The sequence below is a fragment of the Salvelinus fontinalis genome, chromosome 13 (assembly GCF_029448725.1).
Source record: "Salvelinus fontinalis isolate EN_2023a chromosome 13, ASM2944872v1, whole genome shotgun sequence".
In the NCBI taxonomy this organism is placed as follows: Eukaryota; Metazoa; Chordata; class Actinopteri; order Salmoniformes; family Salmonidae; genus Salvelinus; species Salvelinus fontinalis.
Window position 1 is genome coordinate 40540666 of NC_074677.1, and position 17455 is coordinate 40558120.

Below are 17455 nucleotides of genomic sequence, written 5' to 3' on the forward strand. Positions count from 1 at the left end.
TTTTATCTCCCAGAAACATTACAGCACATACTGTAGTATTTAGTCTGGTGTTTTTGCTTCAGCATACTGTAGTATTTAGTCTGGTGTTTTGCATACATTACTTCAGCATACTGTAGTATTTAGTCTGGTGTTTTTGCATACATTACTTCAGCATACTGTAGTATTTAGTCTGGTGTTTTTGCATACATTACTTCAGCATACTGTAGTATTTACTGTAGCATTATATTGTAGTATTTCTTGTCGCAGTTTTGCAGACATTTCTGTAGTATATTGTAGTGTTCTATTGGACAAATAGTAAAACAGCAAACTTGCCATAACCTGCAAGTAGATCAGAATGAGTATGACCAGATCAGCACTCCTGCTCTTCTCCATGACCTGTTGGCCGACAGTAGACAATGGACCTGATTGGACAGCTCAGAGCTTCTGCTCTTTTCTGTCCATGAAAACAAATGGATTGGTGGAAGAGGCCAGGAGCAAGGAAGGAGGGTGTGGTCAAGCAAGGCATCCCCCGAGGCTAAATGCCCTAAGGTTTTTATCAGCACAGCAGGTGTAGATTAGTTTCACCTTTTTCCGACATGAGTTTGTTGGGTTTAAAAGCAGCTTTATTAAAATTATAGCTCACAACTGTGCAGGGGCAGAGGGGTGGGGGCGCTAAGGAGTGCATTCGCATATATCTACACACTTTCATACACACACACTTTTTATTTTGATTTTGGGGAACAACAACATATGATCTATACTTGGCATGTATGTTTCTCACTCATGGGAGGCAGAAATTTGAACATAGGGGAGGGGGTTGGGGTATATGCAAATGACATATTAGCATATCAATGCAGTGCGTAGTATATAGTGTTCTACACTGTACTACAGTTTACTACAGTGTACTAAATCATTTTATAGTAAGTACTGTAGTATTCGAAAGTAAATTATAGTATTTTTTTTACGAGGTAAAGCATTATTTATTTCCATAATGATCATATTCATGGTATGATTTCCAGCTTTACACCATGATACATAAGATTTGTTCAATGGCTACATATTTACAGTACAGCACATTCATTGTGTACATGATTGTCATTGCACAGTAGAGTAATATGGATAAATAAATACCATTATTTACAAAGTTATCATAGGCCTAACATAGTGTTCATCACGGTATACCATGGTAAACTATAATACATAATACAGTACATTATGGTAAAATTATTAAGTGCTGGTTCAGTTTTTCTGAATCACGTACAAGCATTTTTTGGAACAATCTTGTCGATTTTCAAAACCGACTCCGCAAGACATAGAATTCTGTGGCCTTTTGCAAAACAATGTGTTTTCAAAATGTACTTGCCTTCTCAAAACATAAATACGTTCATCAAAACTCTATTATACAGTCAAAATTGCAAATACACTCATCAAAAGAACACAACTGCCTGCCAAAGAAATTGCGCAACCATACTTTTCTCTTCAAGCTCTTCAAGAGCTCTTCAAGAGCTCGTCTGTGTTTTACATTTAATCAAAAATACGCACATTGTGTGCAGGATTCATTCATCGGTATCATCACAACTCAATTCCATGTATTCAATACACACTTTTGTTTGCTCATAGTTTTGTAGACTTTCCATTGGCACACAGAAACACAATCCACAATAGAAATAAGGAAAGGTGAATACAATGGAGAAACACAAAGATGTGAATGTATTGGCCTAAAGCTCTAAGGAAGGTCACAAAGTTGGAGATGATGATTTAGCAGTAACCCAAAGTTACTTAAAAGTAACCCAACTTCATTCTCTGCATCTCTGCAAAATTTTAAAAGATCATAAAAATTGGACAGTCCCCATTGCCTAGAACTTTCCATATAGTTTACATGGTATGACAGTGATTGGATGATTTAGAATTTTGTGCAGTAGTATTTACATATTGCCGGAAACAGTGAACACAATTGTACACATTTCTCTTCTGAAGAACTTTTTGGGTTACCCGACCAAATTCACATAGAAATGTGAGTTATAGATTTGTCATTCTCATTGAAAGCAAGTGTAAGAAGTGTTAGATCTGTTCTATGTGAACTATTTCCATGCTTCACGTTTTTAAGCTTAGTTTTTGCGTCTTTTACTTTTGGGTTTTGTATACCTGCTTCAAACAGCTGAAAATTCTATATTTCTGGTGATAGAAAATATATTTCACGGCGGTTTAGATGGTACAATGATTCCGTACACTATGCATTGCTTGTTTTGTCAACAAAACTGAAATTAGGCAAACTATTAGAATTTTAGCAACCAGGAAGTGGTGGAGCCATTTATGCATATTGCACCTTTATTATTATGTCAACAAAACACTAAACAATGAATTTTGTAGTCACTGATGACATTTGTGTTGAATAGTTTTTGCAAAAGGTGGTCTAAGATATGCAAGTCAGGTACTAAGGCAAGAAAATGATCAGAAGTCCTATAAATGTATTTGAACATTAAAGCATCTGTTCTGCTATATCTAAGTTTGTGCAAGTGCTGTACATTGATTGACTGATTAATATTATGCTACACAAAGATAAATGACATACATTTTTCTAAAGTAATCCAATCAGCGTTTTCGATTTTTGCACCTGTTACTGAAATGATTGTTCCAGTTGAAATGCCTTCGGTAGTCTCCTCACAATGTTCCTAACCCTGGCACTCATTCTGAATGCAAGGTTGCAGGTGAATTCAAATTCCATCTGTTGGATATCCTAACTCTGGGTGGAGTTCAATAGGAATTACACATAACCTTGCAAACTAGCATGATGTGACTTGCATGTAGGGTTGAAAAATTCCCAGGATATACAGAAATCCTGGTTGGAAGTTTTCTTAGAAATGGAAGGAGAAAAACAGAAATCCTTCAATCACGATTTTAGACAAATCTGGGAATCCAGAATTTTGCAACCCTACTTGGGGGTACACTTATGCACTTATAATTAAAGGTACAAAGGATGACATTACATGGTGTTTGTACCCCGTTAGGAACACATTTTTAAAACAGTGGCCTGAAACTAATGGTTTACATCAGGCCTGCAAGTTGCATTATGATGGCTTGCAACGTGATGTGTAATTCATATCAACCTGCAATAGAGCATCCTGGGAAATATGATAATGATAGGTGTGGTTTTGGTTCAAAGTGATGTGTAGGAGATTCAGGCTCCTGTATTAGGAGAAAAATATGCCCTCAAAATAAAACTTTTTTCATAATAACATATTCGTGAAGTCAATGGGACCAAAAAGGGATGAATGCAACAACCATGTCTCTGTCACTAACAAATACAGTCATGTAACTCTACAATTTACTTGAAAGGCAAGGCACTAAGCAGTGTGTTATTTTAATTCAACACTGTTCCGGTGTCTATAGGGGTCCACAGATGCAACACTTTCAGTGTTGATTTAACACGCTTAAAGTTAGAAATAAAAAATTAACACTAGAGAATTTGTTGTGTGGTTGTCACGTTCGTCATAGTGAGTGGACCAAGGCACAGCGTGCGTAGAGTTCCACATATTTTAATAAATCGAAAACTCACCAACACAAAAAAAAACAAGCACAAACGAAACGTGACGTTCAGGGATCCTCACAGGCAGCTACACAAACACAAGATCCCACAAACACAATGGGGAAAATGGCGACCTAAATATGATCCCCAATCAGAGACAACGATAAACAGCTGCCTCTGATTGGGAACCATATCAGGCCAACATAGAATTATAATTCCCCTAGACAACCCACCCTAGTCATTTTCACGCCCCAACCACCATAGAGAATAAACAGCTCTCTGTGGTGAGGGCGTGACAGTAGTGTAGTATTGTGCAGTATACTACAAAATTATATAGTAAGCACTACACAATCGAGGGATACTACAGTGTGGAGTATAGTATTCTAATTCTACAGTACACTACAAAATGCTATAGTAAGCACTACACAATTGAGGAATACTACAGTGTGTACTAATGGGTGCGTTCCTTATTCCCACTGGAGTGCCAAAGTGCGCTCTGGGCGTTCACATTCAGAGTGTTGTCAGTTCATAAATTCAGAGCATTTTGCTCATGGAGTGTTCAGAACGCACACTGGACACTTTGGCTGAGGAGTAGTGTTGATCTGAGCATTCTGACCTCGCAATGGCATTCAAGCACCCAAGCTAATAAGCTAAAGTTGTCTAGCTTGCTAGATACTTCCAGACACAAATGAGAGAACACCTCACTTGCCCTAGCAGAGCTGGTTAGGCTGTTTTCATGTTATATGGAGCGTTTGCGACTGTGCTGCTGACAACAATTTAATGACGTTTTTTTGCCAACGTTTATATTCAACGGGTGTTGATAATATCAGAACCGACAAGCCAGAACCGACAAGCCATCTGCATCATCATCTGGCGTCACCTGACATCGCCGTAATTAAACCATCATTTAACTTGGTTTAGGAGCCTGAGATCGCTGATCTACTGAGGGAGTCCTGCTCTAGGCTAAGGCAATGTCATCCTGTCCATTGTTTTTTTTTTTGTTGATAAATGTGTAACCAAAGAATGGCTAGTAGGGTATGTTTATGTGTGTAATATTTATTTCATGCATTTTCAAACTTTTTTTGTGTCATCCCTGATGATTTTAATGCATTATCCACATGTGGTTCTATTGTGTTTTAAATTGTCAAATAAATCTATCAACTACAGTGTGGAGTACAGTATACTACAGTATACTACATGTTATAGTAAGCACTAGAATGTTCTATATCAAACTGTAGTATTTTTTTTATGTGGGTATCGCAGACATTGCCATTGGATGGCCGAGTCACATGAATAGTTTGAACACTGGAATCTGTGTTGTAATCTACACCCCGATTAAATCCTTATTTCTTTCATGATTTTCATTATATAGCATACACTTTCTTGTTCTGAATTTCCAAAGTGAGTGGGGCAGTTGTAGCTTCGTGACAACCACATGAGCAATTTGACAGCTCTAACGCAGTTACAACTCAGACACCGCCAAAATACCAGCTATGTGGGAGTCCGCTATCACCGGTTAACACTTGATCTGATTGAATCTAGGCTTTAAAAAATTCTTGCCATTTCAAACAACGTGAAATTTTTCTGTATTGGTTAGGGAAGAAGATCAGCCGTTGTAGAGGTGGATACCAGCTCCCTCTTTAGTGCTGACAGAGTCCGGACCAACACCAGGCTGAGAAACCCTGCCGTTAGAAGAACCTATGACATGGATGGTAAGGGAGTGGTTTGTGTGGGATCCTACTAGACATTATTGCAATGATCAGCTGTTTTCAGGTATCTATGTAGCTATTACATTTACATTTACATTTAAGTCATTTAGCAGACGCTCTTATCCAGAGCGACTTACAAATTGGTGCATTCACCTTATGGCATCCGGTGGAACAGCCACTTTACAATAGTGCATCAGATCTTTTAAGGGGGGGGGGGGGGGGGGGGCAGAAGGATTGCTTTATCCTAGGTATTCCTTGAAGAGGTGGGGTTTCAGGTGTCTCCGGAAGGTGGTGATTGACTCCGCTGTCCTGGCGTCGTGAGGGAGTTTGTTCCACCATTGGGGGGCCAGAGCAGCGAACAGTTTTGACTGGGCTGAGCGGGAACTGTACTTCCTCAGTGGTAGGGAGGCGAGCAGGCCAGAGGTGGATGAACGCAGTGCCCTTGTTTGGGTGTAGGGCCTGATCAGAGCCTGAAGGTACTGAGGTGCCGTTCCCCTCACAGCTCCGTAGGCAAGCACCATGGTCTTGTAGCGGATGCGAGCTTCAACTGGAAGCCAGTGGAGAGAGCGGAGGAGCGGGGTGACGTGAGAGAACTTGGGAAGGTTGAACACCAGACGGGCTGCGGCGTTCTGGATGAGTTGTAGGGGTTTAATGGCACAGGCAGGGAGCCCAGCCAGCAGCGAGTTGCAGTAATCCAGACGGGAGATGACGAGTGCCTGGATTAGGACCTGCGCCGCTTCCTGTGTGAGGCAGGGTCGTACTCTGCGGATGTTGTAGAGCATGAACCTACAGGAACGGGCCACCGCCTTGATGTTGGTGGAGAACGACAGGGTGTTGTCCAGGATCACGCCAAGGTTCTTAGCGCTCTGGGAGGAGGACACAATGGAGTTGTCAACCGTGATGGCGAGATCATGGAACGGACAGTCCTTCCCCGGGAGGAAGAGCAGCTCCGTCTTGCCGAGGTTCAGCTTGAGGTGGTGATCCGTCATCCACACTGATATGTCTGCCAGACATGCAGAGATGCGATTCGCCACCTGGTCATCAGAAGGGGGAAAGGAGAAGATTAATTGTGTGTCGTCTGCATAGCAATGATAGGAGAGACCATGTGAGGTTATGACAGAGCCAAGTGACTTGGTGTATAGCGAGAATAGGAGAGGGCCTAGAACAGAGCCCTGGGGGACACCAGTGGTGAGAGCGCGTGGTGAGGAGACAGATTCTCGCCACGCCACCTGGTAGGAGCGACCTGTCAGGTAGGACGCAATCCAAGCGTGGGCCGCGCCGGAGATGCCCAACTCGGAGAGGGTGGAGAGGAGGATCTGATGGTTCACAGTATCGAAGGCAGCCGATAGGTCTAGAAGGATGAGAGCAGAGGAGAGAGAGTTAGCTTTAGCAGTGCGGAGCGCCTCCGTGATACAGAGAAGAGCAGTCTCAGTTGAGTGACTAGTCTTGAAACCTGACTGATTTGGATCAAGAAGGTCATTCTGAGAGAGATAGCAGGAGAGCTGGCCAAGGACGGCACGTTCAAGAGTTTTGGAGAGAAAAGAAAGAAGGGATACTGGTCTGTAGTTGTTGACATCGGAGGGATCGAGTGTAGGTTTTTTCAGAAGGGGTGCAACTCTCGCTCTCTTGAAGACGGAAGGGACGTAGCCAGCGGTCAAGGATGAGTTGATGAGCGAGGTGAGGTAAGGTAGAAGGTCTCCGGAAATGGTCTGGAGAAGAGAGGAGGGGATAGGGTCAAGCGGGCAGGTTGTTGGGCGGCCGGCCGTCACAAGACGCGAGATTTCATCTGGAGAGAGAGGGGAGAAAGAGGTCAAAGCACAGGGTTGGGCAGTGTGAGCAGAACCAGCGGTGTCGTTTGACTTAGCGAACGAGGATCGGATGTCGTCGACCTTCTTTTCAAAATGGTTGACGAAGTCGTCTGCAGAGAGGGAGGAGGGGGGGGGGAGGGGGAGGAGGATTCAGGAGGGAGGAGAAGGTGGCAAAGAGCTTCCTAGGGTTAGAGGCAGATGCTTGGAATTTAGAGTGGTAGAAAGTGGCTTTAGCAGCAGAGACAGAAGAGGAAAATGTAGAGAGGAGGGAGTGAAAGGATGCCAGGTCCGCAGGGAGGCGAGTTTTCCTCCATTTCCGCTCGGCTGCCCGGAGCCCTGTTCTGTGAGCTCGCAATGAGTCGTCGAGCCACGGAGCGGGAGGGGAGGACCGAGCCGGCCTGGAGGATAGGGGACATAGAGAGTCAAAGGATGCAGAAAGGGAGGAGAGGAGGGTTGAGGAGGCAGAATCAGGAGATAGGTTGGAGAAGGTTTGGGCAGAGGGAAGAGATGATAGGATGGAAGAGGAGAGAGTAGCGGGGGAGAGAGAGCGGAGGTTGGGACGGCGCGATACCATCCGAGTAGGGGCAGTGTGGGAAGTGTTGGATGAGAGCGAGAGGGAGAAGGATACAAGGTAGTGGTCGGAGACTTGGAGGGGAGTTGCAATGAGGTTAGTGGAAGAACAGCATCTAGTAAAGATGAGGTCAAGCGTATTGCCTGCCTTGTGAGTAGGGGGGGAAGGTGAGAGGGTGAGGTCAAAAGAGGAGAGGAGTGGAAAGAAGGAGGCAGAGAGGAATGAGTCAAAGGTAGACATGGGGAGGTTAAAGTCACCCAGAACTGTGAGAGGTGAGCCGTCCTCAGGAAAGGAGCTTATCAAGGCATCAAGCTCATTGATGAACTCTCCAAGGGAACCTGGAGGGCGATAAATGATAAGGATGTTAAGCTTGAAAGGGCTGGTAACTGTGACAGCATGGAATTCAAAGGAGGCGATAGACAGATGGGTAAGGGGAGAAAGAGAGAATGACCACTTGGGAGAGATGAGGATCCCGGTGCCACCACCCCGCTGACCAGAAGGTCTCGGGGTGTGCGAGAACACGTGGGCAGACGAAGAGAGAGCAGTAGGAGTAGCAGTGTTATCTGTGGTGAGCCATGTTTCCGTCAGTGCCAGGAAGTCGAGGGACTGGAGGGACGCATAGGCTGAGATGAGCTCTGCCTTGTTGGCCGCAGATCGGCAGTTCCAGAGGCTACCGGAGACCTGGAACTCCACGTGGGTCGTGCGGGCTGGGACCACCAGGTTAGGGTGGGCGCGGCCACGCGGTGTGAAGCGTTTGTATGGTCTGTGCAGAGAGGAGAGAACAGGGATAGACAGACACATGGTTGACAGGCTACAGAAGAGGCTACGCTAATGCAAAGGAGATTAGAATGACAAGTGGGCTACACGTCTCGAATGTTCAGAAAGTTAAGCTTACGTTGCAAAAAATAAGAATAACATACAAGATCTTATTGACTAAAATGATATAGTGCTGCTGGCTGGTGAAGTAGCCTGGCTAGCAGTGGCTACGTTGTTGAAAGTGAAGCTGGCTAGGTAACCTCGACAATTTCACTAAATTTCTCTAAACTACACAATTATCATGGATACAAGGACAGGAAAGACAACTAGCTAACACTACGCTAATCAAGTCGTTCCGTTGAAATGTAAGTTTCTACAGTGCTGCTATTCGGTAGAAGTTGGCTAGCTAGCAGTGTTGGCTAGGTAGGAGGACGGCAGCGCGGCAGGCGAAAAATAGCTGGCTAGCTAACCGATAATTACTCAAAGCTACACAATTATCTTAGATAAAAAGATAGCAAAGAAAACTATGTAGCTAGCTAACACTACACAAGTCAAGTCGTTTCGTTGTAATGTAATCGTTTCTACAGTGCTGCTAATCGGTGGCTAGCTGGCTAGCTAGCAGGGTTGACTACGTTACGTTAGGGCGAGAATACCTGGCTAGCGAACCTCAGCGAACCTTGATAACTACACAATTATCACCGATACAAAGACGGCTATGTAGCCAGCTAAGTAGCTAGCTAAGATCGAACAAATACAAATCAAAGATAGCAAAGACAACTGTGTAGTCAGCCAACACTACACTGATCAAGTCGTTCCGTTGTAATGCACTCGTTTCTACAATGCTGCTATTCGGTGGGAAGCTGGCTAGCTAGCAGTGTTTGGCTACGTTGCGTTACGTTAGGGCGAAAATAGCTGGCTGGCGAACCTCAATAACTACACAATTATGTTTGATGCAAAGACGGCTATGTAGCTAGCTAAGATCAAACAAATCAAACCGTTGTACTGTAGTGAAAATGAAAATCAGACCGTTGTACTATAATGAAATGTAATGAAAAGTTTATACTACTATTCGGTAGACGGTGGACGTTTGCTAGCTGCTGGGCAGATAGCAGTGTGGACTACGATAGACGACGGAATACGATAATTACGCAATTATCTTTTATACACAGACGGCTAAGTAGCTAGCTAAGAAGAAATTGCTAAGGTTAGACAAATTAACCGTTGTACTATAATGAAATGTAATGAAAATGAAATGAAAATTTATACTACCTGCAGAGCGAATGCAAATGCGACCGCTCGCTCCAAACCGGATGTACATTAAGACATGAGCCTAACATGATTTGTCTGTTGTCTGCAGGTCTGATGGAACTTCTGTCCAAAGCCCAGTGCTGCAATGTGGACGATCAGAGAGGCCTGCTGAAGAAGGAGCAGCTGTGGCTTCCTCAGTTCCTACAGCTCCCTCTGGCTGAGGCGCACGAGGAGGAGGACCAGGAGGAGGAGCAGGGGAAAAGAGGAGGAGGAATGGGGGGACTGCGGGGTCAGGATGGACGAGGGCTCACTGAGACAGAGCTGGAGCCATCTCCTGTCCACTTCCATGCCTTCCCTGAGTCCTTTCAGCTTCCCTCTGGGCCTCCACTGCAGTTCTCAGACACAGGAGTGGGAGGGGAGGAGCAGACCAGACCGCCCTCCTCAGACAGCCAGCTCTCAGACCCTGACCCTGGCCGCGAGACTGTGGTGTGACCGAGGGAAAAGAGAAATGCTGTGGATGAATGGATTATGAATTAGCCTGGGTACAAGTCTGTTTAGCAATGACAGAGGAATGTTAGCTAAACAGACTGGTACCCAGGCGAGTTAGGAATGCCTGTTTTACCTTATTTATTAAGCTGAATTACAGTTCTGTGCCTTCTATTGCCTCATGTTGTTTACCTGACCTTTGGTATTTTCACTTTGCTTAAAGGCTCAGTGCAGTCAGAAATGTGGTTGTCCTGTGTTTTCTATATATTTCCACATTATGAAGTTGGAATAATACTGTGAAATTGTGAAAATTATGATAATGACTTTTTAGTTTGAAAATACCTGAAATTTCTGCCTGTTTTGGTGGGAGGGAGTTTTGGCCTTCTATGGTGACATCACCATGCAGTAAATTAGTTAATATACCAATAAGAAAGAGAGTTCCAAACCTCTCTGCCAATAACAACAAATTTTCAATTTTCCCCTCCCCACTTCCAGACAGTCCTAGCTAAATTCTTGCTTGAGAAATTACTCCTTTCCAAGAAGCAATTTTTGTTTCTTTTTTACCATTTTAATTGAAAACAATCACAGTAAGGAACTTAATTGTTACCCAAAAAACGATTTGATAAAAACATAAAAATGGATGCATCGGACCTTTAAATGCACAGTATAAATGGTTACCTATAGTGTCTGGATGTTTTTACTGTTGCTTTGCTGTTTATTTTGCCTGGGAGATAATAAATGAATGTATTGATAACCTACAGTGTAAAGTGTAAATTAAATTATATTAGGTCATTGGAATACAACGTTTGCCAAAACAATTTCATCACTTGAAATAATCCAGTGGAGAAATGAATGTTTATCTTGCTTGGTGAAGAGATACTGTAGAGCATAAAATTGCCTGGGTATGTAGCAGCCTTTTATGTTCAGTCTCCTTCGGCATGTTTTTAGTATTCATTGCAAGTCAGACACAGAGAGCAGACAGAGAGGGGAGGAGAGAGAGGAAGAGTATAATTATTAGCCATCCCACTTAACTATCCACAGGCATGTCTCTTAGCCTTACACCTCAAGCAGTCCTGCATCTAGTTGTAGAAAAGAGTACAAATAGTCTACATCTTCTCAGAGCGAGCACTGTCTTTGTACTATAATTAAAAAATATTTGATGAAACCAAGATTGAACTATTTGGCCTGAATGCCAAGCGTCACATCTGGAGGAAACATGGCACCATCCCTACGGTGAAGCATGGTGGTCGCAGCATCACGCTGTGGGGATGTTTTTCAGCGACAGGGAGACTAGTCAGGATCGAGGGAAAGATGAACGGCGCAAAGAACAGAGAGATCCTTGATGAAAACCTGCACCAGAGCGATCAGGACCTCAGACTGGGGTGAAGGTTCACCTTCCAACAGGACAACGACCGTAAGCACACAACGCAGGAGTGGCTTCGGGACAAGTCTCTGAATGTCATTGAGTGGCCCAGCCAGAGCTCGGACTTGAACCCGATCGAACAACTGGAGAGACCTGAAAATAGCTGTGCAGCGACGCTCCTCATCCAACCTGACAGAGCTTAAGAGGATCTGCAGAGAAAAATGGGAGAAACTCCCCAAATATTGGTGTGCCAAGCTTGTAGCGCCATACCCAAGAAGACTCAAGGCTTTAATCACTGCCAAAGGTTCTTCAACAAAGTACTGAGTAAAAGGTCTGAACACTTACGTAAATGAGATACTTCAATGTTTTATTTTTTACACATTTGTAAAAATGTTTCTGCTTTGTCAGTATGGGGTATTGTGTGTAGATTGATGAGAAAAAATAATGATTTAATCAGTTTTAAAATAAGGCTGTAACATAACAAAATGTGGAAAATGTCTAAGGGCCAAGGTAATTTCCGAATGCGTTGTATGTGATATCAACAGAGATATATTTTTTGGGTTACCTTAATATTGGTTGGCTTTCATCAAGCTGCCCCTCAAGAAAAAGCTTTTTAACTGTAACCTGGTTCAGGTTGTCAGTGTTTACAACCTTCAAAGGAATGAAATCATCAACATGAATTGATCACATCTTTACTAATGCTGCAGAAATCTGCTTTAAAGCTGTATCCAAATCCATCAGCTGTAGTGATCACAATATAGTAGCCATATCTAGGAATACCAAAGTTCCAAAGGCTGGGCCAAATATAGTGTGTGAGAGGTCATACAATATTCCTATGTTGATGATGTTAAGAATATTTGCTCGTCTGTGGTGCGTAATGAGGAGCAACCAGATGCTGCTGTTGACACATTTATGAAATTGCTTATTCCAGTTACAAATAAGCATGCACCCATTAAAAAAATGACTGCAAAAATGGTTAAATCCCCGCGGATGGATGAGGAATTGAAAAATAGCACGGTTGAGAGGGAGGAGACTAAAGGAATCGCAAGTCTGAATCGCAAGTCTGACTGCACGACCAATTGGCAAATGTACTGCAAATTGATAAATCATGTGACTAAACTGAATAAAAAGAAGAATAACTATACTATGAAACAAATATAAATTATATAAAGAATGATAGTAAAATACTTAATTGAAAGAAAGCACCTTAATTGAAATTTTGGGCAAAAAGGCAAACTCAGCTCCATCATTCTGTCACGCCCTGACCTTAGAGAGCCTTTTTATGTCTCTATTTTGGTTTGGTCAGGGTGTGATTTGGGGTGGGCATTCTATGTTGTGCTTTTCTATGTTTCTTTATATCTATGTTTTGGCCAGGTATGGTTCTCAAATCAGGGACAGCTGTCTATCGTTGTCTCTGATTGGGAACCATACTTAGGTAGCCCATTTTCCCTCCTTTCGTTGTGGGTAGTTAACTTTGTTTGTGGCACTAACGCCCTGTAAGCTTCATAGTTGTTTCTTTCGTTTGTTGTTTTGTTGGCAACATTTTAAATAAAAAGGAAAATGTACGCTCACCACGCTGCACCTTGGTCCACTTCTTTCAACGGCCGTGACACATTCATTGAATCAGATGGCTCTTTCATCATAAAACCCACTGATATTGACAGCTAATTTAATTATTTTTTCATCTTTAAGATTAGCAAATTTAGACATGACATATCAGACACAAATGCTGACACTACACATCCAAGTATAACTGACCAAATTATGAAAGACAAGCGTGGTAATTTTGATTTCCAAATTGTGAGTGTGGAAGAGGTGAAAAAGTGATTGTTGTCTATCAACAATGACCAGCCATCTGGTTCTGACAACTTGGATGGAAAACTACTGAGGATAATTGTGGATGATATTACCACTCCTATTTGCCATATCTTCTTTCCAAGGCTACAAGAAAATGTGTGCCCTCATACCTTGAGGGAAAGAAAAGTAATTCTGCTACCCAAGAATAGTAAAGTCCCCTCTACTGGCTCAAATAGCTGACCAATCAGCCTGTTACCAATCCTTAGTAAACGTTTGGGAAAAATGTGTTTGACCAGATACAATGCTACTTTACAGTAAATACATTAACAACAGACTTTCAGCATGCTCATAGGGAAGGACATTAAATATGCAAAGAACATACACAAATGAATGATGATTGGCTGAGAGAAATTGATGAAAAAAAGATTGTGGGAGCTGTTTTGTTAGACTTCAGTGCAGCTTTTGACATTATCGATCATAGTCTGCTGCTGGTAAAATGTATGCGTTATGGCTTTACACACCCTACTATATTATGGATAAAAAGTTACCTGTCTAACAGAACACAGAGGGTGTTCTTTAATGGAAGATTGTCCAACATAATCCAGGTAGAATCAGGAATCCCCCAGGGCAGCTGTCTAGGCCCCTTACTTATTTATTTTTTTACTAATGAACTGCTACTGGTTCTGAGTAAGCCCGTGTGTCTGTTTATGCAGATGACTCAACACTATACACGTCAGCTACTACAGTGAGTGAAATCATTGCAACACTTAACGAAGAGCTGCAGTCAGTTTCAGAATGGTTGGCAAGAAAATAAGCTAGTCCTAAATATTTCTAAAAGCATTGTATTTGGGATAAATCATTCACTAAACCTTAAACCTCAACTATGTCTTGTAATGAATAATGTAGAAAATGAGCAAGTTGCGGAGACTAAACTGCTTGGAGTAATCCTGGATTGTAAACTGTCATGGTCAAAACATGTTGATGCAACAGTAACTAAGATGGGGAGAAGTCTGCAAATAATAAAGCTCTGCTCTGCCTTCTTAACAACACAACTTATCAACAAGGCAGTCACCAGCCACCAGAGGTCTCTTCACGGTCTCAATGTCCAGAACAGACTATGGGAGGCGCACAGTACTACATAGGGCCATGGCTACATGGAACTCTATTCCACATCAGGTAACTGATGCAAGCAGTAGAATCACATTTTAAAAATGTCACACCCTGATCTGTTTCACCTGTCTTGTGCTTGTCTCCACCCCCCTCCAGGTGTCGCCCATTTTCCCCATTATCCCCTGTGCATTTAAACCTGGGTTTTCTGTTTGTCTGTTGCCAGTTCATCTTGTCTCGTCAAGCCTAACAGCGGTTTCCCCGTACTCCTGCTGTGAGGCGACCAGTCTATATCTCTTTGGGTTCTCATTGACTCTGGGGCCGACGAGAGCTTCATGTACGCCACCCTGGTGTCTGAGCTGGGCATCCCCACTCAGCCCCTCTCCAGTCCCCTGGATGTTAGAGCACTGGATGGGTGTTCTATAGGCAGGGTTACCCACAATACTACTCCTATCCACCTGCGTGTGTCAGGGAACCACAGTGAGTCTATACAGTGGGTCCTGTGCTCATCAAGTCTCCTCAGGTTCCTGTGGTTTGGGGGTTTTCTTGGCTCCAGTGCCACAGTCCCCTTATCAACTGGACTGCTGGTACAATCATGAGCTGGAGCCCGTTCTGCCACGCCCATTGCCTGAAGTCAGCGCAGCTTGCAACGGGACGTCTTCCTGTGGGCTCGAAAGAAGCCTCGGACCTCTCTACCGTTCCAGCGGAGTACCAGGATCTCCGGGAGGTTTTCAGCAAGGCCCGGTCCACTTTGCTTCCTCCACATTGACCCTATGATTGCGGGATCAACCTTCTCCCGGGCACCACACCACCCCGGGGATGGCTGTATTCACTGTCGGGTCCGGAGACGAAGGCTATGGAGACGAACATCAAGGACTCCCTAGCTGCAGGGTGTATCCATCCGTCTGCCTCCCCCGCTGGCGCAGGGTTCTTCTTTGTGGAGAAGAAGGACAAAACTTTACACCCGCGCATCGACTACCGGGGCCTCAATGACATCCCGGTTAAGAACCGCTACCCACTACTACTCATTGCCTCAGTTTTGAGCCGCTCCAGGGGGCCACTATGTTCTCTAAGTTAGACCTGGGGAACGCCTACCACCTGGTAAGGATACGGGAAGGTGATGAGTGGAAGACACCCTTCAGCACTGCTAGTGGACAATATGAATACCTAGTGATGCCATTCGGTTTGACCAATGCTCCTGCTGTGTTCCAGGCCCTGCTTAATGACATTCTCCGGGATATGTGGAACCGGTTTGAGTTCGTCTACCTCGACGACATCCTCGTCTTTTCCCGCTCGTTTCAAGAACATATTCTCCATGTCCGACAAGTCCTCCAGCGTCTCCTGGAGAACCAGCTGTTTGTCAAAGTCAAAAAATGCGAGTTCCATCTCTTTCCTTGGATAAATCATTGCTGCTGGGAATGTGCAGATGGATCCGGGAAAGGTGAGAGCGGTAGTGGATTGGCCCCAAGCCACGTCCAGAGTGCAGCTGCAACGCTTCTTAGGATTTGCCAATTTCTATCGCCGTGTTATCCGTGTTAATCTCCCCTGTCAGCAGTCACCTCTCCCAAGGTCCTGTTCACGTGGTCCCCAGCTGCTGATCGGGCGTTCCTGGACCTTAAGCACCGCTTCTCCACAGCTTCCATATTGATTAATCTGGACCTGTCCCATCAATTCATGGTGGAGGTAGATGCTTTGGATGTTGGAGTGGGGGTCGTCCTGTCCCAGCGTTCTGCCCTGGACCTCAAGCGGCATCCCTGCGCTTTCTTCTCCCAACGCCTCAATGCCACAGAGAGGAATTATGATGTGGGGAATCGAGAACTACTCGCGGTGAAGATGGCCTTGGAGGAGTGGAGACACTAGTTCGAGGGGGCGGAACTTCCATTCATAGTGTGGACGGATCACAAGAAAATGGAATATCTCCGCACCACCAAGCGTCTCAACTCCAGGCAAGAGCAATGGGCCCTGTTGTTCACCCGGTTCAACTTCGACATCTCCTACCGCCCGGGGTCTAAGAATGCTAAGCCGGACGTGCTTTCACCCCGCTTTTGCACCGTTTCTACACCCTCGGACCTTGAGACCATTCTTCTTACCTCGTGCCTGGCGGCTACCCTCGTCTGGGGAATAGAAATGTTCGTGAGGCGGGGCGTCTGTGACGCTGCCCGGTCCCAGAATGGGCTCATTCCTCCAGGCTTGTTTGCCACCTTGGTTCCCGTTGGACCCTGGCCTTTGTGCGACAACGCTTTTGGTGGTCCACCATGGTTCTGGACGTCTCCGCGTGCGTTGCCGCCTGCACTGTCTGTGCTCAGAACAAGGCTCCTCCGCAAGCTCCGGCTGGCTTCCTTCAACCTTTTCCTGTCCCTCACCGTCCCTGGTCACATATATCCCAGGACTTTGTCAGTGGTCTCCCTCTGTCTGATGGCAACACCACTATCCTCACGGTGGTGGACAGGTTTTCCAAAGCCGCCCATTTCATTCCCCTCCCCAAGATACCTTCGGCCAAGGAGACGGCCCAGCTCATGGTGCAGCGCGTCTTCCCGGATCCATGGGATTCCGGTGGACATGTTTTCCGACCGTGGCCCATAGTTCTCGTCACGGTTCTGGAAGGCGTTTTGTACACCCATTGGGTCGTCGGCCAGCCTGTTCTCCGGGTTTCATCCCCAATCCAATGATCAGTTGGAGCATGCCAATCAGGACCTGGAGACAACCCTTCTGTGCCTCGTCTCAGCCAACCCCACCACCTGGAGCCAGCAACTCATGTGAGTGGAGAATGCCCAGAACACCCTTCCCTGCTCGGCCAATGGCCTCAATCCCTTCGAGTGCTCCATGGTTCATCAGCCCCCGCTCGTCCCGTAGTAAGAGGAAGAGCTCAATATACCCTCTGCCCAGATCTTCGTCTGCCGCTGTCGGTGTACCTGGAAGAGAGCTCGGTCCGCTCTTCTTAAGACCACCTCCAGGTATTGTCGACAGGCGGACCCCGGCTCCCAGCTTTCGTCTTGGGCAGAGGGTATGGCTGTCTACTTGGGATCTGCCCCCCTGGGTAGAGTACCGCAAACGTTCCCCCGTTTTATTGTCCCTTTCCCTATTTCCAACATTCTTAGTCCCTCT

At 44.9% G+C, this 17455-nt stretch overlaps 1 protein-coding gene across 1 annotated transcript in view; it reads left to right on the forward strand.

Moving 5' to 3' along the window:
* LOC129868674 (regulator of G-protein signaling 14-like) overlaps window positions 1-10839 on the forward strand; it is a 34833-nt gene extending 23994 nt beyond the window's left edge. Inside the window, exons 14-15 of the mRNA XM_055942851.1 lie at window positions 5103-5217; window positions 9707-10839. Of these exons, the coding sequence (XP_055798826.1) occupies window positions 5103-5217; window positions 9707-10089 (498 nt within the window). The 3' untranslated portion in view covers window positions 10090-10839. The remainder of the gene's footprint in view (window positions 1-5102; window positions 5218-9706) is intronic.
* The last annotated feature ends 6616 nt before the right edge of the window (window positions 10840-17455 follow it).